The sequence below is a fragment of the Trachymyrmex cornetzi genome, unplaced genomic scaffold (assembly GCF_001594075.2).
Source record: "Trachymyrmex cornetzi isolate Tcor2-1 unplaced genomic scaffold, Tcor1.1 scaffold4, whole genome shotgun sequence".
Taxonomy (NCBI): Eukaryota; Metazoa; Arthropoda; class Insecta; order Hymenoptera; family Formicidae; genus Trachymyrmex; species Trachymyrmex cornetzi.
The window spans coordinates 1432306-1450083 of NW_017298743.1; the positions used below are offsets into that span (position 1 = coordinate 1432306).

At 34.0% G+C, this 17778-nt stretch overlaps 1 protein-coding gene across 1 annotated transcript in view; it reads left to right on the forward strand.

The window, feature by feature from the left end:
• The window catches only part of LOC108764179 (peroxidasin), a 143537-nt gene extending 127268 nt beyond the window's left edge, over window positions 1-16269 (forward strand). The window contains exons 5-7 of the mRNA XM_018512273.1: window positions 2646-2809; window positions 3895-4051; window positions 15746-16269. Coding sequence (XP_018367775.1) covers window positions 2646-2809; window positions 3895-4051; window positions 15746-15882 — 458 coding nt within the window. The 3' untranslated portion in view covers window positions 15883-16269. The remainder of the gene's footprint in view (window positions 1-2645; window positions 2810-3894; window positions 4052-15745) is intronic.
• The last annotated feature ends 1509 nt before the right edge of the window (window positions 16270-17778 follow it).

Here is a 17778-nt window from a genome sequence, read left to right on the forward strand (position 1 = left end):
AATACTTGTAATTCAAAAACTATTATAGTCTCATATTATTGCATGATATATGCGATGTATGTTTCAGCGCAATAATAATATACACATAATTATAACGAATAATAACGTTATCATTAAGTTTCATTTTAATATTTAATTTTTTTGCAACAAATAATTAGAAAGCATACCTAATCAGATAATTCAAAAATCTAGCACATGCTCAACATATCTACATGTTGAATCCGCACTTGAGTATTCGCGACTCATTGGGTACTGATGAGTCATAAGAGAATTTATCCACAAAGTTTCTGGCAACAAAAAAAGCAAACAAGACCGTACTCAAAAAAGAAACGTCCGCAGCAAGTGAGTTTACAGTAATAACAGCATAACATAATATTTCGCTAGAGAGAACGTAGTCGTCGCTGGATTCATTTAAGTCTAATAGGATTATCTTTAATCCCGCGGTCCTACCGCGGCTTCTTCGTATCCTTTTCTTCGTCAGCCACCGAGAGTTCAGAGTTCTAAGAGACAGGAGTTGGACCGCTAAATGAGTCTCGACCGTGGTCCTCGTACTGAATAATGCATAAAAGCCCCGATATTTTTATACAAAACGGAGAACTTCACTTTTGGCCATTTTTCTTTTCTACTTCGGAGATGATGATGAATTATTAATCTGATTGTAGAGAGTTTACACCACTTGTTAAGATCAATTACAGAAAATATCCCCCTCTTTAAAAGTAACATAACTAAAATTGATCTTTGAGTTACTACGAATGATTTAAGTAAATATTACCTTATCAATCATCAAAAGTGAAATGACTTAACTTCATAAAAAAATCATCACGATACAAAAAAGAGGGTTTAAAAAAATTGTCAAAATCGCCACAACTCAAAACAATTCTTTAAGGAATAAAAATGACAAAAATTACATTTGATCATGTTAAGAATATTTTTTAAATTATTCGAATAGTCAACAATTTTCTGTCAAGTTTTTTGAAAAATAATTTCTTCTCTCATCTGAAGATTTTTTAAGTTACTTTTGAAGTAAGGGAGTTTTATAATCTTAGTGTATTATAATTTTTAAAATAATACTATAGTACCATTGTGTGCTACTTTCGATATAATACACGTTCTGTAATAATCACTCAAATCCATACAATTTTCTACACATTAAGTCTCTGCTTACGCTAATTATCTTATGACGATACATGTACATATATACTATTTCTGTATATAATTTTAAAGGAAGTTAGCGTGATATTCTCAGATATGTAAAGACGTAAGGCAACCGTGTGTAGATGCGATCCTTTACAAAAGGAAAACGGGATTTCATTACATAGCAAAATTCATAATGGGAAGCTCGTTTGCAATTTATCGTATGTGTAATGGAGAACCGAAGAGTTTTCAAGTCGAAGTAATTTACGGTACACTTTGTAAAGGCTGATGCTTGCAGCGCTGCAGGGACAAGTATTCGTTTAATGCGCTCGCGCATTAAACGAATACTTGTCCCTGCTTTCTAAATTAAAATGTACAAGCTTGACGATATATCTACATGTGAGCGCGTTATTATACGTTTTTTTACTACCTCAGCGTTCTGTACTTTGTGCCGCGTCGGCAGAGCACCAGCGCAATGAAAGTAGATACGTAACGCTGGCATTAATTAAAATCATTACATAACATTTGTCGAGTATCCTTGATAGCGCAAAAGTGTTCACCCTCGACATCGCAGAGTGTTTCTTTCCATCGGGAGGAGATCTAATGCATTAATCCTGTTCGTTGAGATATTAAAATCCGAGAACAGATTGCATCAATTAGAGAGTATTCACGATACATCACGCTGTAACGTTGTCAATTAAAAAATTGCAAATTTCTTTGTGCATATCGCTCTTTGTTCGCTATTTCGACATTTATTGCTCGCCAGAATCGAGGGAAAATCTCTTTACGTATTAAAGCAATATACGCGCTTAAAAAAAATGTTTTCTTCCATTTAAACCCTCTTTTTTTTTATATAAAACAGACGTAAATAACGTCCGAAATAGTTTAGTCGAACAGATACATGGCATTCAGCATTTATGTTACATTGCTTTTCATGTTTAATTTAAATATGTAGAAATACCACAAATATATTGGCCTCCACAACAATAATTTATTGATCAATTTATATAGTTGCTTGTCTGCTAATAAATACATGTTTTAATAATTATTATCAATTGCAATCAACGGCCAGAAATTATTTTTGATAAATAGAAGTATTGTTCACGTATCGCGCGAACCACGAACATAACTTCACATGCAAAAATAATTAATATTATATCGATTTAATATATTTATGAAATAAGCAATGCAAATATATAAACAAGCACATCTAAATAAAACTTTAGCGTCATATAAAATGATTAATATATGCGTGTGCTGGTACTAAAGTTAAAGCACGACAAACCTTTCTGCTTTTAAATCAATGCATCGGTTAAGAGATTCCGAGTGCATTTCCGTTTCAAATCAAAATCCTATCCGAATCTTCAAATTCAGTCGAGAAATGCACCGTCGCGACGTGCCGCATCTTGGTTATTCCCTCTCAACCATCGGATATACGCGTAATCTTGTCACGACGTGGTCATTCAATTGCTTCAGCCACCGCATGATATTTGTTCGAACATGACTTCCAGGCTACGAGAGTACAGCGCCGGTGGCAGACATAATGGGCCCCCGAGAGCAAAGGGTGCCATCAGGCTCGACGATCACCCTGAGGTGCGTCATATTGTCGCCGTATCAGACCCGTCCCATCAGGGGTGTACAATGGCTTCGGGATAACAAACTCCTAACATTCCAGGTAATGCAGCCTCAGCTGGATACGCGGGGTCGCTCTAATGAAATTTCTGTTTGACGACCGAGAATCGAGAAGGACGGGAGAAAAAAAGAAAGAGGCGCTCGTATATCATCACACCCGACGCGAAGGGATGCGGATCATATGGTGTCCCTAACTGTGTCTTTCAACATTTTTGTTTGCGTGATAGCTTGCGTCGGCTGTTTCTTTCGTGCGATACGTGATTGAAAGCTGTTGGCGGTTTTGCCGGTGCAAGACTGCTCGCGATTATCTTGCTTGGTCAATATTCGCGTTCTTTGAAACATCCATCCGAGACTCGTCAGCCTTCTTTAGCGATATTTTTCTTTACATTATTTATTGTGTTATATAATAAAACGTCTTTGCGTTTTAAAATGTTTAAATTGTAATATATACTAAACCTTATTTTTGGAATGTCTTACGACTGTAATGAACGCGATTTATTTGTTGAAAGCAATAAAAGATTTATTTTTTGATATAACAAAATTCTTAAATGATCATCATAAAATTAATATTATAACATTATTTAGATGTGAATATGTTAGATTCTATTATTTTCTTGCATGTGCGACTTGTGACTTCATGCAATATCAATTTAGCATACTGTACCATTTCATTATTTCATTTTTATGAAATAACTTGTCTCTATATTGTAAATGATAGTTTGCATTATTTCGATTGATTAAAAATATATTGTATTAGATTTTGCTTTTAGTATACATAAAATATGCATTCAGATAATGAAATCTCAATTCGAACATGAAACGTGATTCGTGAGAGATGTAGAAACGAAAACTCAAATTTTTCCAAATTTATTTATAAAATACATAAAATTTTATAACATGAATAATGTAGAAATTTTTATATGCAATTCGGCGAAATAGGAAAGACTTAAATTAGCAACACATCCCGTGTTTCTTTCGGTTTTATCATAAATTGTGGAAAATAAGAAATAAAAAATGGGGAAAATGGAGAGCTTTTGTTTCTATATCTCTCTCAAAGAGAGAAATACTTAAAAGATTTTCTGTTACTTACTTGATCGTTGAACTCACACTTGTTTACTCTTCATCCAGGCAGCGCGCGGAGGGATAAATGTAGAGACCGAAAAGGGTGCGGCACGTACAGTATCCGTGTTGACTTTGGCGTCGGTGACTCAAGATGACGTCGGAAACTATTCATGCAGGCCGACGGAGGGTCGATCAGCCACTGTCAGCTTAGTTGTTGAGGAAGGTTAGTCTCAGTCTTTTACTACTCACGTGGATTATAACGAGAAAATAAACTAGCAATGTCCATAAATAATTTTACTATAATATATAAATATATTTATATACATATAAATATATTTATATATTTATGTACACATATTTATATATATTTATAGTTACTGATTATACATGCTATAAAAATATATGTTTAAAATAAAATGGAAGAGAGAAAACGGGTCAAAGAACTAAAATAACGTGATATAATAGAAAAATGTATAAAAGTATATTAGATACACTTCGTGAAACATAATGATATAATAACAGTATACTTATACGCTTCGGGATCTTCCGGGAAATCTCGCTGTCGCCGGATGTGCTACGAGTGTAGCCGGAAGCCCACCGGGCGCGCCGATATTCTATTTCCTTCTACGCTTGGGTGTATCCTCCGCGGGGTACAAGCATGATGTAAAGTCGTGCCTTAGGATTACTTGAAACACTTTAAAGTTTTAAAGAGGCGGCGGTATTTCACGCTGGAGCTATTTGTCTAGCTCAGCCCCTCGGTCGCCGCGGCAGGGATGAAAAGGAGCGGAAGGACGAGAGATGGGTCGGGAGAGAGGAGGGATTGCGAAGGGGATGGAAAAGACGGAAGATCGCTTGGGCTTGCTCGGGTGCATGTACGTACTCCTGCGCGAGACCAAAAGCGGGAATGTCCGAGGGACGAGGTACGAGGAATCGCGGAAGGAGAGAAATTGCGGTTCATAGATAGAAGGACGGTGACGAAGAGGGAGTGGAGTTTGAGAGAAAGGGAGAAACTTGCGGAGGAAAGAAGTAGATATAAGCGGAGATTCTCTCTCTTTGCTTTCTCTTTGCTACTTTCCTCTCTCCATTCAAGCTTCGCTGCACGTCTTATTTCGTTTTACTTTTTCCTTTTTAAGATTGAGTGAATAATAAATGTGAGAGAGGAGAGAGAGAGAGAGAGAGACATGCGAAGGGGTGGAGAAGAATGAAAACGAAAGTAAATAGTTTTAAATACAATCGATGAGGTCAAAGAAGTATTACACAAAAAAGGACAAGTTTATTTGCTCTATCTCTCGCCTTTATACCGTGCACTTTTAACACATTTTAACACATTTTTAAGTTGAGTATAGATTTACACGTGTACTTTTTAATCATTTGTTTCCTTATCGAAAAGTTTTAGCAATTTTTCTTTGCGCACGACAATCGTTTGTAAATACACACAGGATTGGCAACGTTATTTTAAAAGTTATCATTATCGTTACGTTCTGTAAAAGTAAATCGTTATTATTATCTTGGAAAGTAACGATTCATTATTTTATTCGTTACTTTTTTTGTAATAATAAGCAAGATATTAGATTAAAAATTTTTAATTTAAACATTATGTAAGAATCAATATTAATTGTGAAATCGATATTAAAATTTAAAGTCCTAAGTTGATCTCTACATAGCAAACATTTTTTAAACTTAAATCTAATAAATCTTTAATAATTTTTTATATTATTATTTTTATTTTTAATGTTCATTTTTAGAAAATTAAATTGTAATGCGGATTTTATTAAAAAGTTAAACATTGTTTTTAAGTATCAATGTCATTATTAAGAGTGCATTCCAATATTTATTGCAAATACTGATAATTTATAATTCACTTACATATATGTAATGTGATTTATAAATTTTCAGTATTGACAGTGACTATATATCGGAATGCAGCTTAGGGAATGAAACATTTTTCGATATTTTTCAATTTTTATTATAAAATATTTCCAGCCAATTATATATAAAAATAATGCGATCTATTGAATAGTTATAAAGGTAATTGAATAGTTTTATAAAAGGATTATAATAACGATAAAAGTAACAGCTAAATTTGTTACTATAAAAATGTAATAACATTACTATTACCCCGACAGAAAAAAGTAACAAGCGTCAGCAAAAAAAAAATAACGAAAATGATATCAGCATTATATGTAACGTGTTACTTCTCAATCTCGAACATAGAAGAAAATAATAAGGTAACAAAGTAACGGAAATTATGGAGACATTAGTAGGAATTGAAAAATGTACGCGAACACAGGCCGGATGAAATGGAACGAATGGCACGGAAGAGGACGAGGATCTGCGAAGGCATGGAGCCCGGAGGCAGACGCCGTGGGATCGCGGGGACACTTGCATGCGAAATTCACGTGGATAGTCTCTATTATCGTGAATTTCCCTTCGGAGGTTATTGCGAGGAAGCGCCTGTGGCGCACGGAGTCGCATTTTTCCCAAGAGCGTGAGCGCGTGTGTGCGCGCGTGCACGCGTGTGTGCGCTATCTAACCCCGTGTCTATCCGCACGCGAAACGCGTCCCGTGCGACTATAAATCAAAACTTGGATGACTCGCGGCCTCGTAGATTGTGGATTTACGCGGTTTATGACGCGCCCGAAGGAAACCGTCTCGCCCGAGCGTAACTAAGCGAAGTGCATCGTCCGATTTTTATGAGGGTGTATCGACGTAAATATCGTGGTAGATGTGGAAATTGAATATCACGGACCGAACATATAACGGAGGATTTGGGAGATATATCGAGATGTATGAATTATTAATGTTATTGAATCCAATTTTTTATGTTTTCTTCAATAATTTGCATAATTTTTGAAATTGTTTTTTAAAATTGTTATTTAATTCTGCTGATCTGTTTGGGTCTATTTGGCCTAAAATGTAATTTATTTTTTTACTAATAAATTTAGAATTACACGAACGGGGGTACAAGCTTTTAAAAATGCAATTTGTGATATACCTGTTTAGAGTTCCTGGTCGTCAGTTATAACAAAGAGTGTGAAGTAATTTTAATTTTTAAGCAAATTTGTGTTATTAGTAAATATATTTTATTAGTAAATATTATGAGGAGATACTGGATTACATACTCTACATTATTGATTGAATTTGAGTGTGCTTATTTTTTCTTTCCTTGGAAAATGTATGAAAATTTGACGTGCTTTTTAATAAAACTAAAAAATTATGAAAAAATTACAGATTTTTCCATATTGTATTTTAAAGTAAACAAAAAGTTCACCGGTGATTAAAAACCTGTATAAAAAATTGTTTCAATGAGAAGTAGACATGCTTTTTAAAAATAATTAAGATAAAATGAGATAATTTTTATTTATACTGTGAAATTGTATTGTTAAATACAAATATATATTTAACATATTTGTTAAACACATGTTAAATATAAATATTGATTTTAATGAATTGTTTCGTATTATATAATATTCATTTTAATTTATATAAAATATTATATAACCTTCTAATTCCAGTTACTTTTTGAGATTGCACTCGATATACATCCTTAATATTAATAGTGTCCTATTTGCTTGTATGTAAAATTACTTACCATACATATTGATAGCAATATATTGATAGCACTATATCACTCAATATAAATTCTAGGGTTAATTAAATATAAAATTTTGTAAGTGAATATATATTATAATAGATAATTTGTGTCAATAATTGCATACTTACGTGTAATATACTTTTAAAAAGAATTTAAAGGTATGAAGGATAAAGCTTTTTTTCTTGGAATTTACCTTGCAATTTGGTTTTAATAAAAGCTCATTATATTTTAATACAGCGAAATAATAAAAAATGGAGCAAAAGCGTAATAATAATGTTATACTTGACGTAGCTCATGAAATCTCATTATTACTTATATAGTCATAAACACAGTTTAAATACTGCAAAATTATGACTCCGTGTAGAATTCTCACATATACGTACACATGTATGTCGGAGTAAATCTCCGAGAGAATACAGAATTAATTCGTTGCTTCCCCGGACCGAGCAACACGTATAAATTGTACATTTACTCGTTACGCTAGTACTTAACGCGTGTGTAAGTTATAGAGGTATCATGACTGGAAAAAAGTGAGATAATTAAACATTTAGTAAATTAATTTTTGCGATTATATACTGTATTCTTGTATATTATGCAATTGCATAATGTACAAGGATAGGGTTGTACGTATATAATTCCGCAATTTATAAAGGTAAATCTGTTGAACCGCTCGGAATGAAGAGATACGAAAAAACTGCACACACGACGAATAGAAGGAACCCTGTTAAATCCACTCGCGCGCGATATCGCGAAACTGAATTTTCGTCTGATCGTGAGTCACTTTGCAATAGCGTTTCACTCACATGTATGTACGTACGCGTACGATACATCAACCGCAGGCACGATACGTACTCGCACGGTCGCGCGAGAACCCGACGATAAATCAGAAGTCCGGCCACTTGTTTTCTAGTTTTGCAGATTGCGAATTCGCGCAGTTTATCGGCACGGACGAGCCGAGTCCGAAGGAAGTGCCATTGCGATGGGATTAAACGGGACAGTGGGCATTTTTATGTGAGCGAAACTGCACGAAAATACTACTGCTGGATGACATGCGAATATCATGTACGAGAAGCGGAAATAAAGTCATAAATAAAAATTCTCTTATCAATTAAAATTAACAAATAGATTTTTATGATAGAATATAAAAAGATGCTACTCAAGATCTGTCCTTAATTGTTTAGCCAATTTATGGATTGTTTGATTTATATTAATGCTTTATAATCTTCCAGACCTGATGTTGGATATTAAATAATCCACTCAATTATAAATTTTTTTGTCAAGCAATTCAATTTTCTTTATGTTACATCTGCAAATTTGAAATACTTTTATTAAAATATGTTTGGTATTCGTTTTGTGTGTGTGTTATAGTTATGTCATTTTGATTTCTTGAAATTAATTAATACTCTTTAATTAATATAAATTAAATGGGTTTTACAGGCTTAGCATTAGTAACTATATTACAGATTTTGACGTTAGGGTTAAATTAAATATTTAAATTGAAGATACCCAACGTATTATAAATATTTCGTATAATTTCACAAGATCGCCTAAACTAGTTTAAAAATTGTTTCAAAAACAATCCATGGGTTTTTCGTATAACAATGTCGATCTAGCGAGATTATATCAAAACTTTGTGTTCAATCTTATCGAAGAAAAATGGTAGAGGGAAGAAAACTTTCTTCGGCCGTCTCGGGAATGCTGTGAGGATAACCAATAATTGATCATCCTCCAATTAATTATTGGCATCTACTGATAATCGGGACTAAGCTGATAATTATTATAGCTCCTCAAGATTAGAGAACTAAATTAAAGTCATTAAAAATCTTCGCATCACCGATTAAAGTTTGAGGTCCGTACAATGAATCGGCGGTGAGCAAACTATTTTATGGGATTTTATTGGAACGAGCATTAATTTAATTAACAATTTTCTGAAAGCCCGCGTAACAAGATATGAAATATTTCTCGCAAAAGTTATATAGGACAGTTAAAATATACATTTCAATGAATGTTTCTGCACGAGCTTTTAACTCAAGCAGTCTATGAATATATCTCTTTAAAATTATAAATGGCTACTAATTAGAAGATTGTTATACATTGACAATAGATAATTAATGGGCAGTAACAAGGCTAGGCGTAAATTTTTTTAAAAATACATAAATAAGATAATCACATTAAACACAATTTTATATACATTCTAATATTTATTATTATTGTTTAACAGTATATCCAAATATGGTAAATTATAAATTATATTTTACAAATTACACGGAAAGAATTTTCTTTTAAAATTTATCCTGAAAATGTAGTAGTTGTGATACAACATAATATTTTAAAGATTTTTACCATGCACTTTAGTAAAATTGATCAAACTTACTTTATACTTTATTATAGTTTTATTAATGAATCAGAAAGATTAAAATTCTTCGAAATACAATGTTGTCCTACGACTGTCATACTTTCAGGGTAAATTCTAAGAAAAAGTTCTCTCCGTGTACAAATTAAAAATTTTCTATCAGTTATTTTGTCAATTAAGTAAAACTTTCGAATTTAGAAGAGGCTGCTACATATATAGATCTTCGCATTGTCGTCTCCTCTCAAATATTTGTGAATGTTTCTAGTGAACATTCGTGCTGCAAGAAGTGCCATTTGCTTGCGATTTGTCGAATGCGGCGCAGGATTTAACGACTTTTGAGGAAGCCAATGCGTCGTGTGCAAAAACGTCTCGAGTGCAGTGCCAGTCCGCGGCTGATGCCGGTCTTTTTGCGCCGGCTCTTGCCGGGGGATGGGCTTTGGCGGCCGTCTGAGCTAATTCTTATGCGATCGTAAATAATGTCGCGCATATATCAAAACTTACAGCGACTCCCCATCCCGGCGTCGCAGTCGACGTCGCCGTCTCCTACGGTAGTTCTACGCCTCACCCCCGTTCTACCTGCATTTCACCCTGTCTTCTCACCCTACCGCGGCCCTTTCGCATTCCTCTTGACCATCTTTAGCATCATTTCTCTCCCTTCCCCCGTCTTCTCACTTACCACTCGAGCATTTGCACGTCTGCCAACGGCATTTATGGTCGGTCAGATTAAAGATACAATTCCGCGATCCTATTAATTAAGAAAGTTAATTACACCAGAATTCAATTTTCCTAATTGCTCATCGTCGAGTTTTCGCGCCGCTTGTGCTACGTAGCAGCGGTACAATCTTGTCCGTTTACGGAGCTACGTCCAGAAAGTCGGTAGACGGAGAGTACCAAAGGATAGTCGAGGATTCCTTCAAAAACCTATTTCTTTCTCTCTCTCTCTCTCTCGACCTCTTTTAATTTCACGATTTAAGCGCGGCTCTTCATTCTTCTTGTTTCTCTTTTTTCGGATACTTCGAGCTTGCCCTCTTTCGCCTCTCTTGCAACTGACTTTTGAGAGAATAAGAAAGATACCGAGCACAATGTATTTAAAACGATTCTTTGCAAATTTTTCATCGTGATCCATATTTTATCGCGATTATATATATAGATATTCATTAAAGTGTTTCTCCGCTCGTACGAAGGATATTATATTTATACATATATGTATTAATACTTACAGTGCAATATGAAAATATCTTACCCTAGGCACCATTTCCTGGGTATAAACCTAAGTAACTCACGTCCGATCATTTCTTCATGTATTTTTATAGTGGTTAAAAACGTCTAAAAATCTAACGTACTTTCAAGTTTCTAGAACGAAAGTCTGTACTTTATTTTGAAAAAAAAAATATAAAATGTAGTATGTATTGTAATTATTTTTGAAATTTTGAGAAACTTCCATGAATAAAAATCGATCGAATTAGCTATCTGGGTTTATACGCAAAGGGTTAAACACGAACGAACGGGGAAAAAGATATATATTGCTGATATATTTACGGAAGAAAATCGATTAAAATCTTTTAAGAAACGATAGGAGGGTAAACAAGCGTTAAATGTGATTCTGCAAATCGGGACATTTCGTGCCGTTGTAGCAAGTTATGATATCACTTTCCGACATCCTACGAATCCCTGGAGCCTCTGTACGTCGCCGGCTCAGTCTAGACGATTCATGGATACTTCCAAGATATTTTAAATATATATCGAGCACGACGGACTGCGGAAGTTTGCAGGGAGTTTAATACCTAACAGCTCCCTAGACTGTCGTTTATACCACGGCTCCAAACTCTCCTCTCCTCTAGATCTTTCCTCTCGTTTCTTATCGCACTCTCTGTTCCTCTTACGGGATCGCGTCCTTTTAACGTACGATATTATTAAATTTCGTAACCGAAATACTTGCGCAAAGTGAAATCCGCGAGCTTCGGCTTTCGCGGAATTCTGCTAATTTTTCGCTCGCTGCCCATATCTACGCCGCCGCGATGAGAGTTCTTAAACTGTGGGATCCATTTATTTTATTTAATACGACAATGCACACTTTAACAGATATCTTCGGAGCTAGTTAAAGCGCTCGTATCGGCTAGCTATAGAGTGGATTATAAACGGGGATTTAAACTAAGTCCTTAATCTTCTAACTTTCTCGTTTGTTATAGAGTAGCATCCGATATATTTTGCATTAATTATTCATCCGAGATCTACCTTTAATTACGCACAGAGTAATTATTTACGAATTTACACGTGCGAATCGTGCGAGAGAGCCGGAATATTGTGCATCCATTAACTAGAGATCTCCATTTTTTTTTGTATAACTTTGTACTCTTTTACCTCGCTTTAGACGTAACTCTCTGGCGCAAGCGGACAGTTTCCGAGACAGTGTCTAAGGAGTTGCTAAGAGCGAGCGGATGAGTTAAAGTGCAACTTACTCGTGAACTTCCAACGCTCATAAATCATTATGATTCCGCGCGGCTATAATGCGAGCACGTTCGCACTTATTATATGCTGAAGTATACTTCATTAAAAATTGGGTCAATAATTAAGTAAGTGGTGCATAAAAATTGAGAAAATAACCCTTGCACGAATATTGACGTTATATACGTAATCATGAATATTTATTAATATGCCGTTGTGAATTTTTAATTACTACGTCGTGTGGCGATTGTCTTTCCTTTTTTCAAGCTGGTCGTTCGAAAAAGTTATTGACTTCAGAGGGAAACTATTTGCATGGGTTATACGACCCTTACTGGACCGCTATCGCAGATTGAAAATTAATTTTTAATTCCGCTCTCGCTCAGCCCGATAATCAATCCCGTTATAATTAAGCGCGTGTTATTTTAAAATATATCGCAGTTAGTTTTCAGAAGAGCTTAAATACTTTGAGTGTGAAAACGGCGTTGAATAATAAAAGGTTGGAATATTTGGAAAAACAAGATTAATAGAAAATTGTGGAAAGTTTAATAAAGAAATTATGGTTGGGGAAATTCAATTAATTATCAACGATTAATTGCAGTATTTCAATTTTTTTCATCGTTCAATTTGTTCATATGAAGCAAATTACATGCGATAATTTTAAGTTACAGTTAATAATTCTTTATAACGTTTTTGTAGTAAAATAATTTTTTATGATTTAAATTTTGCTAACGGCAGTAGCTATTTGTGTTATTTAAAATATCAATTTTCCATGTTTCTGAGTAAGACAAATTGCAATGTCTTTGAATTAACTTTTTTATTTCTGTACATTAAGTTAATTAATATAACAATTTCTAATATGAGAACAAAAAATATTTTTTAAATAATTTAAGAGAAAAATATTTTCTTTAACATTTGAATGATCACGAAGTTGGTGAGACAATTGTAACAGTAATGAGTAATATAATCACGTGTTTGCACGTCATTTGTATTTCGAATCGTCCATGCAGGAGGTGCCAAGTAGATGCTGCCAAGTGTTGCCGTATAAGCAATCATAAATCAATAATGATAGATTATTATTGTGCTCCCAGATGTAAATGCATCGCACGTGCAAAGATTTTGCTTCCGCTTTAACCGACCGACGTCGCGTGCAGTTCCGGTGCGTACGCGTGCGACGTGCCCGGACACGCGTGTCGCATTCCCACTAACACGGACGGCAATGTTCACGGTCGTGGTCGTGAGCTCGCCTCGATCGGTCGTGCGATCATACTGCTTTCGTACAAATACCTGAACGCATACTCTGGCTGTACGCAGGCATGCCTCGGCATCGTATTGTCGTCCGAATTCTGGAAATCGTCATTGATATGGTCGATCGTCATCGATCCTCATCGAATTCTGCGTTATGCGTATTAATAACTATCGCCTTATTACGTCAAATGTAATGACGTAACATACAGAAAACCTAGATTCGAAGGAACGATTTTGCTCGATTTGTAAAGTATTTAAAAATCGAGCTAGATACAGATTTGAAAATAACTTCGTTGGCTCATTAAAATAATTATGTAGGAAATTCAAGCATGATGGGCAATACTGCAAAAAAATTTTGTTCTAGCAACCAGCTTGAGCGTCCTACATAATTATTTTGATAATTATTTTCAAATATTTCAGCATAACCGCGCGTTCTTTCCATGTATTTGTCATATTTTTAATAGATCATTAAAAAGCATTAGAATATTATTATATTATATTATTGAAAATAGATATAAGTTTAAAAACGTATAAATATTTAAAAGAAATGTTAACACAATTTTATTATGCGTGTAGCAATAAAAACAATATTCTTTGCAACGATAAACATATCGAAATGAGGTAATTCAATCGGCATAATCGTAGAATTGAATTTACATTTCGCGATACATCATGTTATTCGTATCAAGAAATTAATTATTAATTTGTAATTAGTGAGTACACGTGCCTGGATTCAGACATTGGTGGAATTTTGATGATATATTGCTTATGCAATATGACTGACCATGTTGACTCTTATACTACTGAATACGCGCGGTTCATCGAAAACCTCGTTACCGCAGGGCTGTCTCACTTTGGTTTAATACTATCCGTCTAAATTGAACGTTATTCTATGCAATATTGAAACCTATTTAGGATTGATATGATTTTCTTTTATTTTTTAAAAATCGATATTGTCTTTCTCGAACGTTGAAAGAAAAAAATGGTTCGTGAAGTTTACTTGCAAACCACAAAGTGAACGTATTCTAGCCATTGAGGGATCAACCCTGCGTAATCAAAGAAGTCGTTAAAAGCGTAATTTCAGAAAATAAAGTACCTGTTACTAGTTTCTTCGTAAAGTTTAGTTTTCGTTCTTGTTAATGTTCGTAAAGATGAAGGCGCGATTGGGATCTAAACTTCAAAGGGTCGCAGCGGTTGAAATTAAGGATTTTTTCGTCATTAAGATTTTAACTACTTTCCACATCAACTAGCGACGCTAACGATCGAGCATAGATGCATCTCGGTGTGCAAATAGAAAATGCAAAATGAAGTCTTTTATTCCTACCGCTCTACCAACACCGTGGAGTAATATAGTACATATGGCAGTTTGATTGAAATATTTACTAATCTTTTTTGAATTTCCTGTGACGTACGCAATCATCGTTGCTTTGACTGGAAATATTGCAGATTCAATCTTGACAAAATCAACTGTCCCCATGCAAGCTGATTGCGTTTACACATTCTCGATACCATACGTGCGAAGCGCATCGCGATGTATCATTGAATGCATCGAACAATATGCGAGTTTCAACGTCACCGTTATTTTTTTGGATTTGTCAAATATCAGATCGTTCGTAATTATTTCGTTATATATAGTTATACGAGAGATTGGTTGCCTTGAATTAAGAGAGCACAAAAAAATTTCAAGAACTACTCAATTTATTTCGATATTTAGAATAAATAATAATATCTTTTCTTTTGCTACGTGAATTACATTTGATTTTGTTGATATAATAAGTTTTTTGCTATATAGTTAAAATTGCTATCCTGAAAATTTGACGATAATTAGTGGTATCTGCTATGCAAATTGCATTAAATTGATCCTCGTACCATCGTATTAAATTTAAATAGTAGAGAATGAAAGAACGGTAGAGAAACGCGTATCGACATCCCTCAAACAACGTAATAATTAATGGATCTCTTGTAACACGAGAAAATCCATAATCCCGTAATCTTGAAGCGACATTGATTTACGATTGTGGGTGGTGTCATTATTCTCAAAAAGTATCAAGATTTCCGGGGCATGATATTCAGATTCAATATCCTAATACGGCAATTTTTCAACGTCTGCTCATGCGAAGAGTTCCTGCCGACATGACACTCATTAGATGATATCGCGTGAAACCTCGTTAATTTGATACAGCACTCGTAAATATTCATACGGTTACGTGAGCGATACAAGTACGGCTGACGAGTGTAGCACTGACACTTGATTCTCCTTTTTTGCCTTTCTGTTACAGGGGAACGCACGGAAGCCATGCAACGTGACGCCGGATACGTCTCTTCCGGAAGTGACGTCAGGCACTGGCCCGGACTTCTGCTTCCGTTTTCGTGGTTTCTAATACTCGCGCGCAACAGCCAAACTTTCTTGCTCTAGTGCACACTCGACAGTATTTCACGCTTATTTCTTGCCGTTTCCAACGCTGAAATGTACCTAAAATGCGACCAAGCAAATCTAGATTGTTAAGATAAACTTTTATAGATTCTAAGAACATATATATAATTTATAAACTGCGTTATATAATACGCTAACAGAAGAGATTATGTACAATCCAAAAATGGATTGCGATTTATTTGAAGGATTCGAATTTACCTTCTATAATAATTGCAAGTACGTACAAAAGCAAAATAATAGAAAGCTTGATTTAACTCGGGAAATACCTTAAAAATATTATAATCATAGAATATAACTGTATTATAATAAGTTAGAAGTTAATATTAATGATAAAATAATATAACTATTTATATAGTGCGTAATGCAGTCGAGGAAAATAGGGTGAATAATTAATATATCAATGCAGTTCTAGAAAATCAATATTTAACCGTCTTTATTTGTAACGGAAAATAATAAAGAATAATTACAATTAGTTAGACTTTAAAGAATGTCCATATGTGAAAATTATGAATTATTGTTTTGTAACTGAGGAATTGGTTACAGCAAGGTAATCGATGTGTAGATTCTATGACACGTATTTGATAAGTATTTATTTTAAATGATTACACACTTATAAAATCAGTTTTTGTTGCAAAGAAACAATTTCACACAAGGAAGAGAATAAACACAAAATTATTTGTATGTAATTTAATATTTTTTTGCAATATAATATATCATTATAACAAAAATAAATGTACCCTCTCTCTCTCTCTCTCTCTCTCTCTCTCTCTAAAAAAATAATAATTTTTACTTGGATAAGAGTATAAATTTTTTCCGCTGACCGTATTTAAAAATCTCGACTTTTTCCTGCCAATTACGCAACAAATTTTGTATATCCGTTAAATTTTCCGATTGTGCATATAAAATGAAAAGTACATTCTCTTTTAAAAAGAGCGTTTCACGCAAATGGAAACAAAGATAAAATGTTCTTATACAGGTTTCCTCGTATACTGTCTCATAAATTTAGCTTCGTGCACAAATAATTCATTAAATGACCTGCGATACTCCATTGGATCTCAATGTTCTGGAACGTTCTTTTCGTTGCCCCCCTCGCAATTCACGGCGTTTCTTTGAGCATAGCTCTTAAAGTCAATGGGATTAAAGCGGTCGCGCAGTGCCAAAGGATGCGGAGGTAATTTGATATCGTGTATCGTGCTATATTCTTTCGTTCGAAGGTTCGAGGAGAATAAGTCATGAATTTCATGAAACTCCGGAGAATATGTGATTACAGTGTGTCTAACTCTTTATTTATATTCCTTATATATAATAAGAAAAAAATACTCGTCAGATTGTGCAACAAAATAAGGAATATATTGAGCCTAATAATGATTATAATCTTTATTTTTATGTTTAATCACAAAATTTTGCACTGGAGAAAAATAAAAACAATTTTCTATTAGTAATATTATATAAATATAGGCAATATAATACGTACGTAAAAACATTGTAAAGATCACACAATATATTTAAATACATATTTTTATACAAAACAAAAAAATGGCATCTGTTTTTTAAGATAAAATTTAATATACATATTCTTTTTTATCATATTTTCTTATTATTGCAAAATTATATTTTTTAATAGAATCAGATAAGAGTTATTTTTAGTAAATAATATATATGCAATCAATTCTTATTCGATTTGCGTATCTGTACGGAATAAATTCAGAACACATAATCACTGGCTGAATTATGCTTCAGCCTCCCTTATAAATATCAAATAAGATGATGTTCGCTTATATTCATGTTTATTCCGATATGTAAAAGAAAATCATGTCGCATATTCGAATTTGTCAAATGCGGGAACGTGGATGCGTTATAGCAATTTCTCTTGTCATG